General features: G+C 44.0%; 1 protein-coding gene across 3 annotated transcripts in view; it reads right to left on the bottom strand.

The window, feature by feature from the left end:
* The window catches only part of RIN2 (Ras and Rab interactor 2), a 185544-nt gene that overhangs the window by 72395 nt on the left and 90654 nt on the right, over nucleotides 1-22495 (bottom strand). For all 3 annotated transcript variants that reach the window (XM_015572033.1, XM_006776147.2, XM_006776146.2), the window contains one exon: nucleotides 6185-6285. In XM_015572033.1, the coding sequence (XP_015427519.1) occupies nucleotides 6185-6285 (101 nt within the window). The remainder of the gene's footprint in view (nucleotides 1-6184; nucleotides 6286-22495) is intronic.

The raw sequence follows: 22495 nt of genomic DNA, 5'->3' as shown, positions 1-22495 counted from the left end.
CCCTTTGGCGGTTGAATGACCCTTTCACAGGGGTCGCCTAAGACCATCCTGCATATCAGATATTTACATTATGATTCATAATAGTAGCAACATTACAGTTATGAAGTAGCAACGAAAATAATTTTATGGTTGGGTCACAACATGAGGAACTGTATTTAAAGGGCCAGAAGGTTGAGAACCACTGACCTAGACAGTGGAGCCTGAAGTTTTATACAACCTAAGGGAGAAAGAACTGTAAACAAGCATCCTATAATGGAATGAGTACATAATAGAGGAATATACTAGATGCCCTGGGGACCTTGGGGAGGAAGCAGGTCATTCCAGGTAGGAGGTTGTTTGGTCCGTCTTAATTGGTGAGACCTATTATATTAGGGAAGGTGTTTTTTTTTTTTCGGTTTTTTTTTTAAAGAACATGTAAGATTTCTTTTTTAATTATTATTACCGAAGTAGAACTTTACATTGTGCAAAAAGAACAATGCAAAAATATGAAACTAAATACGACCATGAACCCACACCTGAGACAAAACCACTTTTGATTGTTTGCTTGCTCTTATTTCTTTGCCTGGGTGTGTATCTTTTTAATGCCTGGAAACCATGATGAATGAAGAGAGATATTTCTATGTTGTGACTCAAGTACTTATCTCAGTGCTGTGGGACTCAGGAGTGGGGACTCTCCAGCTTTAACAGCGCATCATTTTACAATTTTCACACGTCTAAGTTCCAGGCTAAAGTCATGGGAATTCTGAACTAGCAGCCAGTTCACTGGTTCATATTTATGGAAACCGTAACTTTATACAAAGGATTATCGGGGGTCAGGGGGCGAAGGAGATGAAAAGAGAAAATAACCTAGAAATTATGAGAAAAGTACAAATATATATGTACTTCTATTATTTATATTTCTGCTTATGAATCTTAGATCATAAACTCATAGCAAAACAAGCAAAACCCAGTGAATTTCTTCTCATCTTTTAGGTTTGCTTGCTTTACTTTGTTCAATATGCAGAAATATTATATGCAGAAATATTCACCATGCCATGAATTGGTTTGGTCAAGGCCATTAGCTGCATGATAACTAAGAAACATATGTGCCTAAATCTGATACACTTATCTTTGGAACTTAAATCTTTTAAGCTTAGAATAAATCTGCATCTATCCAATAGTTTTCCATATTAAAAAAAAATATGTCCTCCACTTCAGTGACTTTGAATACAGAATTTAATGTCACTTCATATTATTTTTCCCCATCTTTTTCTTTTTAAACATCAGATAAAAAGTGACTATTCTTTGTTGATTTACACCAACTTTTACTCGTCTAAGGATTTTGGGGAGTGTATATGAGGTTATTAGGAAGCAAGTTCAAGTCATTGATGCAAAAATCATTTTGCATTTTGTTTTCTTGCACAATATCTGTGCCTCATCAGTGTTAGCCAGCAAAACAAATCTTTTCCTCTTTTCCATACTTGGACTGATGAGGAAGTGGGGCTTGAATGTAGGGCAGTGATGGTGAACCTTTTGAGCTCGGCGTGTCAGCATTTTGAAAAACCCTAACTTAACTCTGGTGCTGTGTCACATATAGAAATTTTTTGATATTTGCAACCATAGTAAAACAAAGACTTATATTTTTGATATTTATTTTATATATTTAAATGCCATTTAACAAAGAAAAATCAACCAAAAAAATGAGTTCGCGTGTCACCTCTGACATGCGTGTCATAGGTTTGCCATCACTGATGTAGGGGAAAGAGATTCTGGTCTCTCTTCTTTTCTAGGGAGGATGCTTAAGGCCTGTCATACATTTTCAACTTTTTTTTTTTAATGCACTGGCTGGGATCCCCTATTTGCTTGACAAGGGTGAAGTCTTGTTTATACAAGAGGCTTCTGAAGCTCGAATACTTTTAGAAGGTCCAAAGGGCTAGCACCTTTCATTCGTCCGATCAACACACTGATTGAGTGGATGCTACATGACAGACACTATTCTAAGCACTGGAAAAAACAGCACTAAACACAGACCAAGCCCCCGCTGTCAAAACGCCCACCTTCTAGTGCCGGGAGGCAGAAAATGCACAATTACGCAAGTGAATATATTTCAGATCTGTACAAGTTCTAGAAAGAAAAATAAAGCCAGCTAAGGCGACAGAGGAAGGGCATTCCAGGCAGAGGGAACAGCAAGCACAAAGGCTGCTTAGCAAGAAGCTGGCGGGCCTGGAGCAGAGCGCTGAAGGGGAAGAGACGGTAAGAGAAGAGATGGTGAGGGGATGTGAGTCATATCCTGTGGGGATTCCAAAGGCCATGGTGGGGATTTTGGTTTTCAATGAAAAACTACTGAAGGGCTTTGAACAGGAGTGACATGATGTGGATTTAAATGAACTAAAGTCAGATCATTTTCGATGCTGCTTAGCTAATGCCCAGAGAAGGGGGAAGAGGTGAAAGTAGAGACAACAGGCAAGGTTCTACTGTCCTGGTGCTGGTGAAAAGTGGTCCGGTCCTGGATCTAAGTTAAAGGTAGAGATGCCAGGATTTAGAGATGGATGGGAGGACGTCAGGAAAGAAGGAGAGGCACCAGGGATGACTGAGGGCCCAAGCACCTGGAGGTATGGTTACTGGGATAGGAAGACCAGGGAAGAAGCAGGTTTGTGAAGGAAACCAAGGGTTCGTCTTGGTCTTTTTAAGTTTGAGCTCCCAAAGGTCAGGCTGAGTGGGCAGCTCGATGCAAACGTCTGGATTCCAAGAGAGGACAGGCCTAGGGATGTAAGTCGGGAATCACAGATACACAGACGTATTCAAGCCGCGGGACTGACTGAAATTACCTAGGAAATTATAGATCTCTTTCAGTAAACCATGCATGTGTTTACCACGTGCCAGCACCGGGTCAAGTCCTTCGCAGCTATGCATTCACTTAATCTTCCTACCAACTCTGAGGCCAAGTTTCATCATTATCCTCACTTCACTGAGGCACAGAGATGCTTCCGTGTCTTCCTCGAGGGTGGTGGGGGAGAGAAGAGGAGATGTGTGAAGAGGAGAGGCTCAAGGAGTGAGCTCTGGGTGCTCCAGGGTTAGGGTGCCAAGAAGATAAGCAGGAGCCAGTCAGGAGCCTCGAAGCAGCAGCTGGTGAGGGGAGAGAAACCAGCGCTCATGGCATCCCAGAAGCCAAGCCAAGCAAGTGTCCCAGGCAGGGAGGGTGGGTCTACCGTGTCAGACGATGCCGGGAGGTCAGGTGGGCTGGGAAGTGGGAACTGACTATTGGGTGGAAAAAGGGACACCGGCACTCTCGCTAACCTGGTTTTGAAATCCACTCCCTCCCATTTTGAATGCAGGCAAAAAAATCTCAGCAGCTGAAACTTTGTCCCCGACCAAAACTCTAGATGTTTCCATGGTCAGCACAAGAAGTTTTGCTTATGCCGAAACCGGTTTGGCTCAGTGGATAGAGCGTCAGCCTGCGGACTGAAGGGTCCCAGGTTCGATTCCGGTCAAGGGTACCAAAACTCTAGATGTTTCCATGGTCAGCACAGAAGTTTTGCTTATTCTCTTCTCTGCTTCCAGAGGACAGCTCAATAAAATATATTTTTTTTTTAAAAAAAGAAGTTTTGCTTATTCTCTTCTCCGCTTCCAGAGGACAGAAGCTCCTAGTCCCACTGCCAGACCTCATCATTCGATGTGTTAATAAAGAAGTACCAATGTTATGAAATCATGCATTTTTACATTCTAACCATTGTATCCCACTATAATTGTTTTCCCCTCGTCCTCCATATTTTACTTTATGCATTCAAAATATTAATCTGCGAAGGGGTTCATAATACAAGAAGAGGCTTCAGATCTCAAGCTCATCCCACTATTAACCACAAAAGAGCAACGAAAAGCCAAAGTAGGTTGGGGAACAGTGATTTCTAACCTAGGGCACTGGCCTGACACTTAATCCAGCATTCAACAAACTAGGGAACCACAGACACTTCCTGGTGACTGTGGGTGGAGTGGGTGAGGTCATATCACAGCTCACACTCACCAGCCATGAGGCTGCAAAAGGCCCCTCACTGCCAGGCATCTGTGCAGCCACCAGAACACGCCCAGTGAAGGTCCTGAGGGGCTGACTGCTGCTTCTCTCTCCCGTGTTCCCACTGGAGGTGGCCCTGCCTGCTTCCCTGCGACCACCCACAGCTCTGCTCCGCCTTCACTGTGGAAACAACACCATGTCCTCTGTCCCCTCCTTCTGGGTTATCCGTCCCTCCTGACGTCATTGGCATAATGGAGGAACTGATAGCAAAGTCACCACTCCACGCTTCTAAAACTCAGTGAGAGACGCCAGCATAGAAGCCACAGCCTTCTTAGTCAGACTTTTACCACAAAATACGGGTCCCTCATCAGCAGAAAGAGGGGCACACAGTGCAGTTAGGAGCTTCAATGAGTTCCAGCTGTAATGCATTTAGAACAGTGATTGGCACGTGGTATACACCATAGGCATTGTTACATCAAGACAATCTTGCCTTTTTTCCCTTTCTTTCCCATCAAAGAAAGTGCCAAGTAAAATGCCTCTGAAATTTCACAAAATCAGTGTAAACCAACATAGCATTCAAGAATACATATTAACCTGATAAAACCAAGTTACAGTCACTCTTCAATTTAAAAAGAGAAAGACTAGCAGCGATGTTAAAGATTAAATGAAGGCCCAGCTCTCCCACTTCAATGCCCACTGTAGTCAGAGACCAAGCTGTCGCCAGCCCTTACTTATCACATTATCACTCCTTCCAGCAAGCCTAGCATCTCCATGGCTTATATGTAGGAAGGGTCCTGTCCTCTGCAGAGTTTGGGTTCACCTTGTAGTATTATGTTTCCTGGATGTGGGGAAATCAGTGCTATGAACTCTCTCTTCTTTACTTTTTTGTCATCAGCCTGGACCCCCAATTTATTTTTAGCTTAGTAATGAAAAGGGTAAGGAGAAATCCCCTGGCTAAAGTTCCACGGAGTTTAAAACTACTCTGAATGGGAGGCGGAAAGAGAATCAGAAATCATGGTGTACTTGTCCAGATTATGGGGGGAAAGTTCACCAATCAAAGCCACTCACATTGAAATCAAGAGAAATTATAAAATGCCGAGTTCTGCTCCAAGTGGCTTGGGGGCCACCTGGTCTACCCCTGTCATTTTGTAGAGAAGGAAATGTAAGGCAGAATGTCCACAGCTACGGGAGAATACAGTTCCTCCAGAGACATAGCAGTTAAAGCACCACCTTACAGCTGCCAAGTGGGATTGCCACTCTCCCCTTGGGCTAGGGCAGGGAACAAGTCCTGCCAGTTTAAAATTTGCCTGGACAGCCAAACCCAGCTGGTTTCCCTGCCTGCCTTTGCAGTTCGACTCCTGCCTGTCTCAAGACTTGCAAGCAAATCCAACTGGGTGAAGCTCACCCTCACCCTGCACAGGCAGCCTCAACCCCATTTCCTGGGAAAAAGGGCACACAGATCACAAATCTGGCCTCTCAAGCACCAAATGTCCATGCTGTTCAGCCGTCAGTATATTCTGTTGTTTTGCTAGCAATGAATTACAGGGTCCAAGAGCTGGATGAGGTTTGACAAGCTCCTCCAACCTGCCACCCCCACCCTGACCTGGTACCTCCATTCTCCAGATAAAGATCAGTCCCTTACTACCTACTCTGATCCATGAAATACATTCACAACATATCATGCTTAACCAGGACAACACACTGCCTCCCCTTACTTAGTCATTTACAATCACATCCAACTGTCAGAACGCGGGGCTGCACCGCAGGCTAACGGCTATGGTGGGTGCTGGGGGTTTTCTGACCTGAGAACGCAAAATGAATCCATCCTCTGAGCGCTCCCCTGTAAACCTCCTGGAGACTGATACAGGCTACACTGAGTTCTATTTTGCGCACGGAGGATCCGGCTGCGTTATTGTTTCCATCACTCTGAGTAGGTGGATATGGCAGATAGAATTTTAGGTTTCCGGGTTCTGGTGCCAGGAGGAAGGGAAAGGTTGTAAAGTTCAAGTGCCTTCGCAGGGATTAAAATAAACAAGCAGACAACTGGTTCCTAGGCCACTCCCACCTCCTCCAGGGTTTCATCTGGAGCGGCCACCACACTCCCAGTTCCCAAACTGGAGGAGCCCCGGAAATGGCACAGTCCTCAACACGTATAGTGTTCACTTAGCTCCCGTCTCGCCGCATCGCCTCGGTCACCTGTGGGCTTCGGTGGGTTCCAGGCCATTTTCCAGGCTGACATCTGTCTGCACCATCTCCTGTTTCAGTTCTCCGATCTCCGAGGCGATCGTGTCAATAAGCTATTCAAAGACAAAAATAGTGTGACGTCAGGAAGTGGAAGTGAAGAGGCGTGCCCGGGGCCTGGGGAGCTTCAGACACTTCAGTAGGGGCACACAGATGACCACTTTTTTTTTTTTTTTTTTTTTACCATGGCTCTGTGAATTTCCTCTACTCAGAGGAAAGAAATAAAAAGGGAGGGAGCAGCTTCTTCTTAGAAAGAGGAAGAAGTTGGTTTCGGTACTGCCCTGAAAAAATAATATGACACTCAGTTTGGTTTCTCAACATGAACACAAAAAGGAATAAGCAAATCCTGGTCAAATCAGGCCTCAACACTCATACTGTCAAGGTGAATTCCCTGGATTAAAACTTACACAATCATTATTCTGGTTACAGAAAAAAGCACATTTTAAAGACATACACAGCTTGCAAATCAATTCCCAGTGACACTAAACTTATTTCTCACTTTACTTTTATTTTTTTCTGGTCAGAGAAAACTGTTAGGGAAAAGGGAAGAGAGGGCTACATTGGGCTGGAAGTGTGTGAGTGGGTGGGTGGGTGAACCATGAGGAGAATGGAGGGGGAAAGGCGTGGTCTTTTGTCCTCTACCCACATGCTGGGCAAGGGCTACATCTGTCCCTAAAGGTTGGTCTAAATTCTTGAGCCCACATATATCCACTCATTCAGCAGACTCTTTCCTGGTTATAATTAGGCACTGTATGTGTAGAGCGGCTCTTAAAGTGTGCCATTGCTCATGAATTTTTTAAAATGTTATACAAATTTACGATGTCAACACGTAATTGCTTATTTTAAAAAAATAAATATCTTAACATTTTCTTCATTTATTTTCTAATACGGCAAATATCTGTAGATATATTCCACATCAACACAGGGCTTTGAAGTCCTCCATAATTTTTAACAGTGTGAAGTAGTCCTGGGATTAAAAGTTTGAGAATCACAATTCTAGCTACAGACGTGTTGTATTGTCTCCAGCAGCTTTTATCCCACCCAGAGTCTGGGAGAAATTTCATTTGACGGCCTAGGGCCCGTGGTCAGCAAACCACGGCTCTCGAGCCACATGTGGCTCTTTGGCCCCTTGAGTGTGGCTCTTCCTAAGCCTTAGGAGTACCCTAATTAAGTTAATAACAATGTACCTACCTATATAGTTTAAATTTAAAAAATTTGGCTCTCAAAAGAAATTTCAATCCTTGTACTATTGATACTTGGCTCTGTTGACTAATGAGTTTGTCTACCCTAGGCTATTCTAAATTGTTGACCCCATCAATTCATTCACTAATTCAACAGAATTCTGTGGCCACCCACTTCTTGCCAGGCACTGCAAGTATAGAGTAAGGTTGACAACTGTCATGGAGATGATATCCTGGTGGGGTACAGACCATAGCACTTAGCAATAAGAAGTTCCAGAATGAGCCCAGCTGGTGTGGCTCAGTGGTTTAGCATCGACCTATGAACCAGGAGGTCACAGTTTGATTACTGGTCAGGGCACATGCCTGGACTGTGGGCTCCATCCCCAGTATGGGGCATGCAGGAGGAGGCCAATCAATGATTTTCTCTCATCATTGATGTTTCTATCTTTTTCATCATTGATGGTTTCTATCTCTCTCTTCCCCTTCTTTCCTCTCTATGAAAGCAATAAAAATATATTATTTAAAAAAAAAGAAGTTCCAGAATGAAAAAAAGAATAGGGTGATGCTACAGGATCGAACTACTATATAGCTAGGGTGGGGTGGTCAGGACAGAACTTTGAAGAAGTGGTGGATCCCTGAATGACAAGGGAGCCATGAAAAGATCAAAGGAGGATCCCTCCACATACAGAAAGTCCCAGATGCTGGAGAGGCATTGTGGAAGGAGAGGCAGGCAGGAACCAGATCTCATTGACCTTCTAGATTACAGTATTCTAGAATTTGAATTTTCAATACTAAGCACCATTGGGGGGTTTTACGTAGGGGAATGGCGTTTTACTTTTTTAATGTTCTATAAAGAGTGTCTTGGCTGCTGGCTAGAGATGTTTGTAAGGGCAAGAGGACAAATAGCAAGACCAGTTAGGAGGCAACTGCAGTGATCCCAGCAAAAGATGATGGTGGCTTGGACCAAGGTTGTGAGAGCAGCAGTAAAATTGGAAAGAAGGGGGGAAATCCAAGAACAATATGACATAGAAACTGAATTGAAAGATGGGGGAAAATGGGAAAGAATTAGGGTTGAGGAGGAAATTTAATTGGGCAGTAGGCAGGTTACGTTTTAATGGAGTTGTACTAGTCATTAATTAAATTTGTTAAGTGGCTTTTGACATTCTTGATGGAGCTATTTATACATTTAGAAGTCACTGGTCTATGTGTTAGTATTTCAAAGTCCTTTGTCAGGGAGAGATTATCTAAGGGGAGAGTGTAGATGGAGAAGGTGTCCCCACAAATAGCTCTGTGCACTCCCAATACCTAGAGATCAGAAGAATGAAAACCTCCCAAGTTTTCCATGCTTGATCCATCCCCTTTGTGTGTGACTGGGTGTGGGCTGTGGGTGGAGCTTTTAGAAGCACTGGGACCTTGGAAGAGAAAATAATCAGGAGATCTCATTTTACACATATCCCAGTGGCAAAATCTTAAAAGTCTGATAATACTCCAGGATATGGAAAAACAGGCACCCATATGCTGCTGGGGAGTATTGCTCACAGAGTCACTCTGGAGAGGAGTTTGCAATATCTTGTAGAGTTGAAGATACACCGACCTCCTAGTTATGCACTCTAGAAAAACTCTTGCACATGGGTGCAGGGAGACCTTTATGAGAATATTTGCTGCACACTACTTTTAAGAAAACCAAATTATAAGCACCTATTTGTCCATCAACAGAATGGATAAATTGAGGTATAGAATACCATACAGCAGTTAAAATTAATGAACCAGAGTGTTGACGAAAACACATCCAGTGTAAGAAAAAGTCTTAGAGTTTAGTTGAGTCAAACTGATGACAATTGCTGGGAAGAAAAATCTCAATGGATTGAGAAAATATTCTTGAGAATGGCAGTTCTGCAGCTTATTTTATACAAGAATCAAAGGAGGAGATGTAAAGGGGGAGAGGGGTGCAATGAAATCCATTGGTGGTAGATTCGGGAGGCAGGAGAAAACAAAGTAGGACATCTCTGAGCTTGGATTAAAAAGTAAAATGAAGAGACACATACTTATTTTACATTATGTAAAGTGGCTTTTGACATTCATGATGGAGCTATTCGGTGGATCCAGGATAGTTAACATTCATAGCACATAGAGATAGTAGCACATAGAGATGGTATGTGAGCTGCGAGATAATATGGTCTCACGCTCTGGTGCCAGCAGTTGTGCCTTCAGGGGTCTAGACACTTCAAAGATATGTTATCTTAGATGCACAAAGACAACAGACAATTAGTCATAAAAAAGAATGAAATCTTTAACCATTTGCAACAGCATGGATTAATCTAGAGGGCAGTATGCTCAGTGAAATAAGTCAGTCAGAGACAGACAAATACCATATAACTTCACTTATATGTAGAATCTAAAGAACAAAATAAATGAACAAACTAAATTGAAACAAACTCATAGACACATAGTGGACTAGTGATTACAGAGGGGTGGTGGTTGGGGGACTGGGAGAAAGAGGTGAAGGGATTAAGTACAAATTGGTAGTTATAAAATAGTCACGGAAATGTAAGTAAAGCACAGGAAATATAGTCAATAATATTGTGATAACTATACTTCCAGTTGGAGTACTGGAAGTATCAAAGGAAACACTATGTAAAATATCTGATTGTCTAAGCCTGTGGTTCTCAACCTTCCTAATGCTGCGACCCTTAAATACAATTCCTCATGTTGTGGTGACCCCCAATTTCATTGTTACAAATTGAACATAATTAAAGCATAGTGATTAATCACAAAAACAATATGTAATTATCTATGTGTTTTCCGATGGTCTTAGGCGACCCCTGTGAAAGGGTCGTTTGACCCCCAAAGGGGTTGCGACCCACAGGTTGAGAAACGATGGTCTAAGCACTAAGCCTCACACCTGAATCCAATAAAAATAAAATCGAAAGAAAAAATATCTCTACAAAAGAGAAACTAAAAATGGTTGTATTCAGTGTATAAGTTTAAAACCATGCAAACTTGTATTACTAAGTGTCTATAGATACACACATAGATATAAAGACTACTCCAATATGCACTGTGGGGTTACACTCCTAACCCAGGACAGCAACTCCTTCCGGAGGAGAAATAGATGGAGGTATTTACAGGTAAAGGAGCTTAAACACATGTGAGATTTTATTTTTTTAAAACTTTATTTAAAAAATTGATTTTAGAGAGAGAGGATGGGAGTTAAACAGAGAGAAATATTGAAAGAGAAACATTGATTGGTTGCCTCCTCATGTACCCCAACCAGGGATGGAAGTCAAAACCTGGGTATGTGCCCTGCCTGGGAATCGAACCTGCCACCTCTTGGTGCATGGGATGACACTCCCAACCAGCTGAGCTAAACCAGCCAGGGGGTAGATTTTATTTCTTAAAATGAAATGGCAAACTGTTAAGATTTGACAGAGCTAGTGATAGTTTTAGTATTATATGGGATTTTCGGCATGTTTAAAATACTTCGGAATCAAAGTTTTAGAAAAATAAGAAAAGAGATGGATGTGTACGAAACTGGGAGGAAATGGGGAGATTAAGAAAGTGGGAGGAAGTGTGGTGAGTCAGGGGAGTCTGAGTGTCTGAGCCAAAGCCCTACCACTCTAGGCTGGGGTCCTCCCTCCCATTCTTGGTCACGGCTGTGATCTCAGACAGGACAGCCACGCACAGCCCACCAGGGAACAGAGAGCCCTGCTGATGGAGGGCCAGCCACAGCCTCAGGCAAACATCTACAGTAGCTAAAAGATTCCCATCCCCAGCAGTAAGAAGGGTCACTGAGTACATTCACCCTCTCCACCCTCAGCCACCTTCACGGCCACCATATTGCTTTGAACTAAAAATCCCCAGTGGCCTTCCCCAGGAGAAGACGCTGACCCCTCCGGCCAGACTGCTTCCTCCCGACACTGCTCCTGCTGACACTTTGGCTGCATCGCCAGGCCCTGGGGCCCCCATTGCTCCTTTCTCTATACCTGGACAAACACAAAAAACCTACAAACTTCAGTTCTCACTTAGCAGCACTCAGTGGAAAATCACAGGTAACACCACTTATCTGCAATGCAGAAGGGACACAGTGATGCCAAGACACAAAGGTGAACAAGAACAGAGGCTGCAACTGGCTGGATGGTTATGGGACTCTTCCTGGTAGATGAGGGGTCTTTCAGTCCCCTCCATTTCTCACTCTGAACCCATTATGCCCATCACCCACAGCACATCGGGATTTACCCGAGAAACAGACCAGAGGTTACTGTTCCAGAGGCAGACCTGCCTCTCCAAATGATCTGTTTATATACCCTTCCACCAGCAACAGTCCACGCTGAGGTCTGCCCAGGTGTCCCTGATCTGCCCCGCATTGTCCCCAGGTACATTTGTGTTCATTTTCAATTCCTGTAGATGTTTGCTAGCATCCCTCAGTAACCTAAGCTTTCCCATGGTCCAGGTCTGTTGTCAACCAATGGTCATTGGTGCCAATTCAATGCCAATAGGAATCCCCAATTTGGAGTGCAGTGAAGAAGAAAACTTTATTCAGTGCAAACAGCTCAACTGTGATACAGCACCATGGTGAGAACAGTGTGACTAGGGAACAGCTCAATAATGAAACAACGGCTGTGGAAAGCATGGTTGTGAGGCAGCCCTAGGGTGAGGGCCCTCTCCAGCTGGACATCTCTGTTCTACTCTGTTCTGCTCCATTCTGCCCTGCCCTCTCCTCTCCGGCACAGCAGGACATCTTTGGTGTTCTGTCTTCTGGGTTTCAGCTGCCTTACCTTTACGTGGAAGGGGAAAGTGCTCTGGAAGCCAGGGGGAACCGACCTCTATAGTCTCTTATTGGTCCATCCTCATGCAAATGAGGGCTCCAAATCCTTGCAGTTTGATTGGTCCAAAAAGCATTGCCCTGATTGGCCAGAATGGAGTTGTTCTGATTGATTGCTTAAGATGCTAATATAGATAGAGCTGCACAGCTCTGATTCCGTGGGGGAAAGTCTCAGTCTTGTTGGTTAAAACACAATTCCAGGAACTCCTTAGGGGACAGGAGCAGAGTACCAGCAGGCAGTTCAGTGTAGGAGTCAGGTAGTTCAGTGCAGGCCTGTCCCTAAAGTGTTGCTTATGAGAGCCTGGAGGCCTCTGTGTAAAATGGTTGCTAGGCTCTTTTTAATTTTTTTCTTTTTCCTCCTTTTCCTTCCTTTCCCCTCCCTCCCTCCTTCCCTCCCTCTCTTCCTTTTTTCCTTCCTTTTTAAATTGAGAAGTTAGCCACCAGGAGTCCTTTATGGTAGGTGTCTTTTTCAGGATCCACCAAGCCAACAGCAGTGTCAACGGAAGTGCTTTCCCAAAGTTGATGCTGCTAACAAGTTTCTCAAGGTCCACGAATACAACCCAAGACCCCTGCACATCCCTGTCCTTGTCTAGAGTCCCTCCAAGAAGGGGACGGGCTGGCTGAGCATCCGCCAAGCTGGTGAGCAAGCGCTGCTTCCACAACCCTGTTTTGCTGCCAAGACTGTGTGGGCATCTGGGGAGGTGGCAACAGAGGCAAGCGGCTGTTATTCAGGACAATCAGAGAATGAGACAGGACACCAATTTCCAGGAAACTAAGCTGGTGAGACAGTGGTTCTTATAACAAAAGGCAACATTTGTGTTCTTTCCAGAAAACTCCACAAGCAGTGACCTAAGGCCTCAGTCCAAGAGACAGCCACGCACAGGGCATAGCGGAGCCGCACTGAGAAAGCCCGGGCGTACCTGTGCTTGTCAGGTCCAGCTCTGCGGCTGGGGATGAAATGGCCTCTCTGTTTCATAGCAATGATCACCATTAATATAAAGAGAAAATTTAAATAGGAAGAGGATCGGGAGCATTTAGGAACTTGTTACAAAGTGTTTTAATCTCATCTTCCTTTTTAATCCTACAACATCCTTTGCCCCTCCCTAGAGTCAGCCAACAGGAGGCCAGGAGAGTATTTGAGGGCAGGTCTTTTTGAACTCAAAACTAAGGTGGGGGGGGGGGAGGTTTGAGAGGGGAGTATGTGCAGAGAGAGAGGGTGTTGCTGGCAGGAAGTGAAGGTCTGTAACCACTCTAGGGGGAAGAGGCCAGAGCGAGGGAGCCTGAAGAAGGCAGGCCAGGCATTGAGTCTCTGGGTCCCCTCCCTCTTTCTACTCAGAAGCCCAGTGCCCTAGGCCCCCTAACATGTAAGCCTCTGTGCCTGACACAGGAAGCCTGGAGTGCTCACCTGGGTGGTTTTCATGCAAACTGGCATGCAGGCCCAGGGCAGAATTCCAGAAGCTCCAGGTTCTTGGCCCTCTGAGGTCACACCCAGGACTCAGCCTGCTATACTCCAGCCTGGCACAGATACCTACCCCGATTTGCAGCATTTTGTAATCATTCTAGGTAAATTTCCAGTAGGCAGGAATCTCACCTGGGGGGCCACACTTCAAGCCTTGTAGTGTTTAGAGGCAGTCTAGCTTGCAGCAACTACCTGGTAGCTTGGCAGCATGAGCTAGTAGTGGTGAGCATACCAGCTCTGGGTACAAAAAGACCTGCCCTCAAATATCCTCAAGGCCTCCTGTTGGCTGACAATGGGGACAAGGGGGGTTGGAGGATTAAAAAGGACAATGAGATTAAACCACTTTGTAACAAGTACCTGAATGCTCCTGAATCCTCTTCCTATTTAAATTCTCTCTTTATATTAATGGTGATCATTGCTGTGAAACAGAGAGGCCATAAAGCTAAAGGACATTTAAAAAGGACTTATACCCCTTCCAAACTGGAGAGGGGCCATGGCAGCCCCAGCAGCAGACCTGGGCCTACAAAAGACCAGTGTTTGTGGAGCCCAATCTTTTGCTTGACTGCCCAGAAGTCTCTAACCTCGAGATCTGCCTGCTAGAGGTTGATTTTCCCTGGCTGGGTGAGGGAGAGACGTCGCCATGTGCAGTCCTGTTTGCAATCGAGGTTGGAGGGAGGGAGAGGGAGGGACTTCAAATCTTTTCTTTCTTTTAGGGTTAGATAAAAGGAGAAAAATTATCTTGAAGGTCGTGTAAAAATGAAATGAGAAAAGTGCTTATAGAGCAAGTTGTGATATAACACTGTAAATTCCAAGTCTAACTCAGGAATGTTATCAGTTGTTTGAAAAGGGCTGTGTAGCTGATAGAGGGAGACTTGAAACCGAGGGTGTGGGAAAAGTCAAGTGCTTGGCTTTCAGCTATGGAGTTTCTATTTCCCAAGTGCATCCGCTTGGCCTTTACAGTCCCATCAACTCTGTGGGATTAGACCCATGTCCAGGTCATGAAAACCACATGGCCAAGCAATTCCCTCTCCTGTCTGCTTCCGCGGAGGTAGAGGAGCTGGATTGGTGGGTACACCCCACTGGGGTTTGTCTAGTCTGGAACATAATGGGCTTCTTACAAATGTTCACACTGTCACCATGGAAATAAAAAAGTAATGAAGACTTCTTCCCTTCACTTGTAGAGGAGTGTCTGGGGAATGATGCTGAAACATCTCAAAACCATGCCCTTTTTACATCTCCTATGGGTGTTTACATGTATATGTAAAATTTTTAATTATATTCACAAACATAAACGCATGAATACATTCCCACTGGAAAACAGATTACTGTAGTTCAAATTAATCTCCCAGGACCACAGCCCATAATCCTTTCCATCTACTATTATCAGTTTTGTGTGTATCATTCTTGAATGTTATGATCCTGTGCTTTTTTAATACATAGTGGAATCGATGGAATCATATCGATGTCCTCTAGTTTGCTTATCATAACCAACAAAAGGCCGTGGAATTTATCCACACTGGTAAAGGAAGCCCTAGTTCATTTTAAGTGGGAATGGTTTTTCATCATAGGAATATACCACTCAGGGACATTCCACATATCCATTCTATTTTGATAGACATGTAGGTCGTTTCCAATGTTTTGCTGTCACAGGCAATATTGTGATGAACATCCTGTGTAGCGTGTGAAACCTCAGAGAAAATGCCGCATTGCTCTCCAGGTGGCTGTGTCCATCTCTGCTGTCTCCGCCTTCTTTGAGAGCATCCACCGCACTTGTCAGCATTTTGATTGATCACACTTTTAAGCTTTGGCCAACGTGATGATTATAGTGGCTTTTTATTGTCTCAATGTGCTTTGTTGAGATTATATTGTTTGTATGCCGATGGACTGTCTGCATTTCTTCTGAGGAATTGCCTATTCATTTATCTGTTGACCATTTCGAAGTTCCTTATTTTTTCTTAAGTCGTGATATAAATCTGCTGCCTCAACTATTTAAAAGATTTTTTTCTCATACTGCTTTCCTGTCTTTTAATATCCTAAAGCTCTTAAGGTTATGAGAGTCAGAAGTTCATTATGGTTCCTGTTTTGCCTCAGAAGACATTCTTATCTTGAAGCAATCAACAGTCTCCTCTACTTTTTGCTAAGACGTTTTGCCTATTTACATATATTGTATTTACTTATTTGTAGGCCTTTCATTCATCTGGAATGCCATTTTTAAAAAATATGTTTTTATTGAGAGAGGAAGGGAGAGGGAGAGAGATGGAAACATCAAAGATGAAAGAGAATGATTGATTGGCTGCTTCCTGCACAGCCACTCCTGGGGATCGAGCCTGAAACCCATGCATGTGCCCTGACGGGAAATCAAATCGTGACCACCTGGTTCGTAGGTTGGAGCTCAATCACTGAACCACATCAGCCAGGCTGGAATGTCATTTTGAGTGTGGTGTGAAGTCAGGATGAGGGAGTGAGGGGTGACTATATTAGGGCCAGAACTGGTTTCCCCAAACCTCAACACTGCACTCTCGGATGGCTTTATTGGCCAAGGTGCCTTCTGCAGGACAAGGGATGTACACAGAGGGCAACCTTTTCCAAACTTGCCTGAAGGCTGGGAGTGGACCAGGAGGCAGCAGGTAGAATTCTGCCCTTGGTTTTCATTCCAAAAGGAAAGCAAATGAGCTCAACGGCATTTATGCAATAGTTCACCTAGCCCTGCTGATTCAAAACGTCCCCTTAATCACAATCAGAGCCCTCCTATTTAGCAAATAACAATATTCATTATCTTTTTACCCTATTTTCCCTATTTGGGTTAAAAATAATACAATACAGTTCCACACACTTTTTCTCTATCCACCCCCATACCACATTCTGAGTTAAGTGAAATGGTTTGATGTCAATAATTTTGATTTTAGCTCAAAGTAGTACATAGTAGTATTTAGAGAAAACAAACACACATGAATACTTTAATGCTTAAAAGCAAAATTTTGGCTAAATGCCTGGCTTGGAATTCCTTTGGCTCTGCTGCTTCGAGCAGCGTGCCCTTGACCAGGTCATCTGACCCATTAAATATCCTGATCCGAGAACTGAGGCTACGCTGAGGCCTGCCCCTCGGGGGCTGCCTAATAAGAGTTCTCTGAGGTGATGCTGCAAAGCCCACAGCCGATGTTCTTTAGTGTTTGAGTATTTGCTGGTGGGCTGAGGGCTTAGCCGTTTATACCACCCACAGGTGAAAGTCAGAAGTCTGGTTTAAAGGGTGTGAGATGTGTGGGTATGTACATGTGTTGGATAATTATGTCTGTTGGGTGCCCCAGGTTCTTGTGCAAGGCCCATGAGGGAGACCTTCGCATCTATGTCCCCACAGGCACTTGAATTCCACGAGATTTGCTAGAGGCCTGATAAGAATGGATGTACTCACAATGGCTAGAAATATTTTAATTTAGGAAAGCCCCCCAAAATTCAGGACCTGGTGCTCTGTGTGTGTGTGTGTGTGTGTGTGTGTGTGTGTGTGTGTGTGTTGGTATCCCCGGGGGAATCTCAACATGTTGATGGACCAGGTTTCCATACCGTTTAGCTTCTTGGACCCTCCTCAGATTTGAAAATCCCTGCAAACATCACACTGCACCACAGTGTCCCTTGAGACGAGGGCTTCCACCACAGGGGGTCCTGAAGGCCCCCAGAGAGCAGCCATGAGAAGGAAACCTGGCCCTACACAGCCAGCCCCAAGTCCTCTGTCTGAGGATGGCTTTCCAGCAGCCAGAACCTGCTTTGCCTGGTGCGCAGAGACCCCAAAGGGCCTCCAGAGTGAGTCTTCCACCAATGAGTGACAGGCGCTGGGGAGTACATACTTCAGCTCCCTCTCCTCTGGCTGAGACCACTCTGAGGTGAGATCTACACTGTCCCCAAAGTTACCATCAGAGAACTTTGCTTGAAATTGGACCCTCCTCTGAGCTCCTGCTCTGCCCCACTATGGAATTCTCTTCGCAGCACTTCCTAATAATCCATTTTCATAAAAATCGTTGACTCTGGGCCTGTTTTCGGAGAATCTGAGCCATGATGCCCCAACCTTCCTGCTTGGCCCCCTCTTTCACCGTCTGAGGTGGATGGTCCTGCTTGTGGGTTATTCCTGGAGCCAGGTGCTCTCCCGACCAGCCCCCACCTGGATGTAAATTCTTCACAGCAGTAATGCTGTCTCTTTGCTCCCCATTCCATCTCTGAGCGCAGGACAGGCCCTGGCATTCATGGGTTATTGAATGAATGAGTGCTGGTACTTCCCCACCTTCCTCTTTGTAACTTCCCTGTTCATTTCCTTCTAGACCAGGGCTAAGTCAGGACAGGACACAAGGGGGTTGAGCGCCAACCAGTCCATTAGACCTTGGCTGGCCATGATGGGGAAGTAGCTGACGTTGTAGCAGCCATTAAAGAAGCACTGCTCAAGATATATATATTTCAGAGAGGAAGGGAAGAGAGAGAGATAGAAACATCAATGATGAGAGAGAATCATTGATCAGCTGCCTCCTGCACGTCCCACATTGGGGATTGAGCCTGCAATTCAGGCATGTGCCCTGACTGGGAATCGAATCATGACCTCCTGAGCCATGCCAGCCAGGCTGCTCAAGAGTTTTCAGTTAGTCGCCACCCAAAATGCCAATGTGGATGCACACCCAGAATGCAGCTGTGCTCTCCTTATCCACGGTTAAGTTCTCATTGAGTGGAAGCCGGTGGCTTTAAACATGGTCCCCCAGTGATTAATTTATAAGCTGCCTCTACTGAAATGGAAGAAACCGACTTGGCTCTACCTTGGCCAGCTGGGACAGGCCGGGTGGGCCACGCTGATACAGGTGCCGCTGGCTCCATGCAACTTCTAGAGGCCTAGGCTCGTTGTGTGTGTTGTGTGTGTGTTTCTAAACCATATTGCAATGATACTGCAGAGCAAACCCTCTGATATAACTTTCAATTTGGAAAACTAGAAGAGAATTTACAAAAATAGTTCAGTACATGAAATATGGAAGCAGCTAGTGAGGTATATTTTGAAACAGTCATTGTGCTAACGTGCTGATTTACTTTGTCAGTTTCTGAGGCCAGTATTGTATTAGATTCTGCAATGACCTCGGAAGTCTTAGATATCACCAAATTACTGCCCAGGGCTTTGAGTTTTAAGGTTAAATAACAAGGCAAATGAGAGAAGCCCATGAAGAATGAGGTTCTTCCTCAGAGTTGGCACTAATGTTCCTATAGTCCTGGTTAGTTTTAGCATTTGTGTTTTACGTTTGATTATTCTTTTTTCTTCATATTTTTAGCGCATTTGTTACACAGAAAGCTTTAGGTCTACAGTGGAGAAGAAAAACAAAAACTCAGTGTGCTTGCCCTGGCCAGTGTGGCTCAATTGGTTGAACATCATCCTGTGCACTAAAAGGTCAGCAGTTTGGTTCTGGGCCAGGGCACATACCTGGGTTGCAGGTTCCATCCCAGTCGGGAGTGTGCAGGAGGCAGTAGATCGATGTTTCTCTCTCATCTCTCTCTCTCTCTCTCCTTCTCCTTCTCCCTCTCCTTCTCTCTCTCAAATCAATAACACACACACACACACACACACACACACAAATTGAAAAAAACACACAAACACAACAATGTGCTCCATCAAATTTAGGATATGGTCATTATAAGATACACTTATTTTATATATCATCAAGAAAAAAAGATTCCCCAATTAGAATTATACCACACTCTTAATTATAAAATATACATGATTTCATAGATGATAAAATACAACAATCGGAACATCTTAGACTGAAGTGTGCTAACCTATGTCTTCATGGAGCTCAAGTTGGGGTCTGAGATTGTGTTGGTCAATTGTTAATGTCCTGTTTTGCTGTCGTATTAGTGACAAACATGCTACGTGAAGATTAACATCTTGGAATTTACAAAATGGGGCGACCAGCAGGCATTCCAGCCTCTTGAGCTCCACCTGGCACCCTCTCAGGGTCACAGGGCTTTCGGGAGGCACTCTGCCATGACAATGGCTGGCAGCCTGGCAGGAGCAGGCTCCTTCAGTGAGCAGGCACCTCTGCCCTAGGTCTCTGGGAAACACACAGTGGGGAGGCAATTTGCATGGGAAATGAGAGCGAAGACCTGGCTGTGATGCCCTTTCAATCTTTAAGCATTTAGAGGAATTGCAAGGCCAATGTAGTGTGGGTAGGGTCACCACTGAGATAACCTTGTCCACCACACACGGGTTCAGCCACAAAAGGTTCCTACAGTTGAGAAAACTGTGCAAAACTTGAAGCAAAAAAAAAGTTTGTTTTCAAAGTCATAGTTGGAAGCCTACCTGAGTCACCTGGGATGTCATTTGTTTGATTCTTTTCACTGATTAAGGCACAGACTCTACAAAGTCACATGCAGAGCTGGTGGAAGACTGATATTTGTTTGGTAGACAAAATGGCCCCAAAAGTTTTGGGTTTATTGCCCTGTCCATTTGTAGTCAGTTTGTATTAGGTTGAAGTATATGAACTTGCAGTGATGGAAGGTAAACAACTATTGAATATCAGCAATGTCAGGCTTATGTCAAATCTTGCAGAGTTAGACACACAAGCTGGCTGACAGCAGCTGTTACAGCTGGCTCAAGATGGGATTCTTCTGTCCACGGGCTATTTACCTGTCTCTGCCATCTGGCGTTGACTTTAACATCCTGCTTAACTCCCCCTTAACATGTTAAATAATTCTTTGATACATATTCACTATGCATTTGTATAAGAATTATGATTTCTCACTTTTTGAAAACGATTTCTGAAGTTCATCCATATCCATGCTGTTCTAAGAGGCGTGACAACTGTGTATATTTGGCCGTGTGTGCGTGTGTGCGTGCGTGCGTGCGTGTGTGTGTGTGTGTGTGTGTGTGTGTGTGTAGATTTCATTTTCCTCAAGTGTTAGGTTTCTAACACCTCCTTTGGCTCAAACTTTTGAAACTGCCAGCTGTCCTTTGCCTTTCCGGAATGCAGTGGCATGAGCGCTGCAGTCACATTCACTTCCCTTTACCACCTCCGGTTTCCTTCAATGGGCTTTCTAGAAGCGCTGGAGGAGAAATAATGACTCGTTCCTTTCTGGAAGTCAATCTGAATGTATATTTCAACAGTCTAAATATGAAAACTATTGGCTTTAGCATTTCTAATTCTAGGAATTGACCCGAAGAAATAATCAGATAATGTATAAAAGCATATTTTTGGCAACATCATTTATAATAGTAATCAATGAAAAAGGATTAAATATTTAACAGTGGATTCGTCAAAGTGTGGTAGAGCATTATATTGGAATACTATACAGCTGTTAACATTGTGATCCTGTTATATATTAATTGATATGCACAATATATGTCGTATATCAATATAGTAAAAAATATATAGTGATATATTATTAAGTGTTAAAAGAGTTGCATAACAATGTGTATTCTCAAAGCCTATTTATGTAAAACATGCATCTATGGATTTATATAATATAATATAATAGAAATGCAAACAGAGCAAAATTCTGGATGTATCAGCATCAAGATACTCACAGCGTTCATTTCCAGGTGGAGCGAGAGGGGATACAATACAGGTGATATTCTTTTTCTTTACACTTTTTATTTCTTTCTACACACTTTTTTAAAAAGGAAAAAACAGCTATTTTCACTTTGGGGGAAAATGAAAGTAAAAGAATAATTTGATGGGTGGAATTCATATAGAGCCTGGAATTATCAGCATAGCAATTAGACAAGCTTTCTTCAGACCTCCTGGGTTCGGCGACAAAAATTGGACTACAGGTGCTGAAGTTTACCAAATGGAAGTGCCAGCAATACTGACACTTGGTTGTTGCAGGCTTTGATAAAACAAAGGAAATGAGATGGTCCTCGCTCACTAAAACTTCGGCCTTGTCATTCAGAGCTGTACCTCACCTATCCAGTCTACATTTTTTTTGGACAGATATACTCAATTACACACCAGGGGTTAACTTCCATATGGATCGAAGTCACTCTTAATTCCAAAACATCAGTTACATAACAAAGTTTTCTCTTCCCCCCTCCCCCTAGTTACAAAAAAGCAAAGTAAGCTCTAAGCTGTAATTTCTCTGTGCCCTGCTGCTTCTACTCAACTGACTCCAAATGCCTACTAATTTCAAAGGCACTGAGTCAGCAGGGGTATGTGTTGAAAGCAGCATTTCCTCAAATGCTTTTCACCCGGCACTAACAATGTAGGGTGTGAACAAGCATGATTTCACTGGAATAGCACTGGAAACATCCAATGAAACTGGGTTAAACATTTGATTCATCAAGGTCACTGTGGGCTCCTTAGGACCTTTTAAGATGAGGGGTGAGGAACCTTTCTTCTGCCAAGGGCCATTTGGATATTTATAATATCATTCCTGGGACATACAAAAGTATCAACTTAAAAATTAGCCTGCTCTATTTGGTCAAACATTTAATTAATTCACCCCTAATGCCTTGGCAGGGCCAGACCAAATAATTTCATGGACCTTCTACGGCCCAACAAGCTGGATGTTCCCCACCCGTTTTAAGATGCTCGTGTGCTGTGTAGTCTGGACAAGTGTGCAGGTTCCACAGGCCTACTCACATTCCAAATTTTTGTTGATGACCATTCTGGGGAGCAGAGTTCTGCAGAAACTCTCTCTCTCTTTTTTTAATCCTCACCAGAGGACAAGTTTAGAGAGAGGAAGTGTGGGGGGTTGGGAAGAGAAAAGAGAAGGGAAGGGAAGGGAAGGGAAGGGAGAGAAAGAAAGAAACATGGATTGGTTGCTTTCCATACCTGCCCCAACTGGGGGTA

This window comes from Myotis davidii, unplaced genomic scaffold (assembly GCF_000327345.1).
Source record: "Myotis davidii unplaced genomic scaffold, ASM32734v1 scaffold608, whole genome shotgun sequence".
In the NCBI taxonomy this organism is placed as follows: Eukaryota; Metazoa; Chordata; class Mammalia; order Chiroptera; family Vespertilionidae; genus Myotis; species Myotis davidii.
The sequence above is the reverse complement of the archived record's forward strand: the minus strand, read 5'-3'. Positions and strand labels throughout refer to the sequence as shown.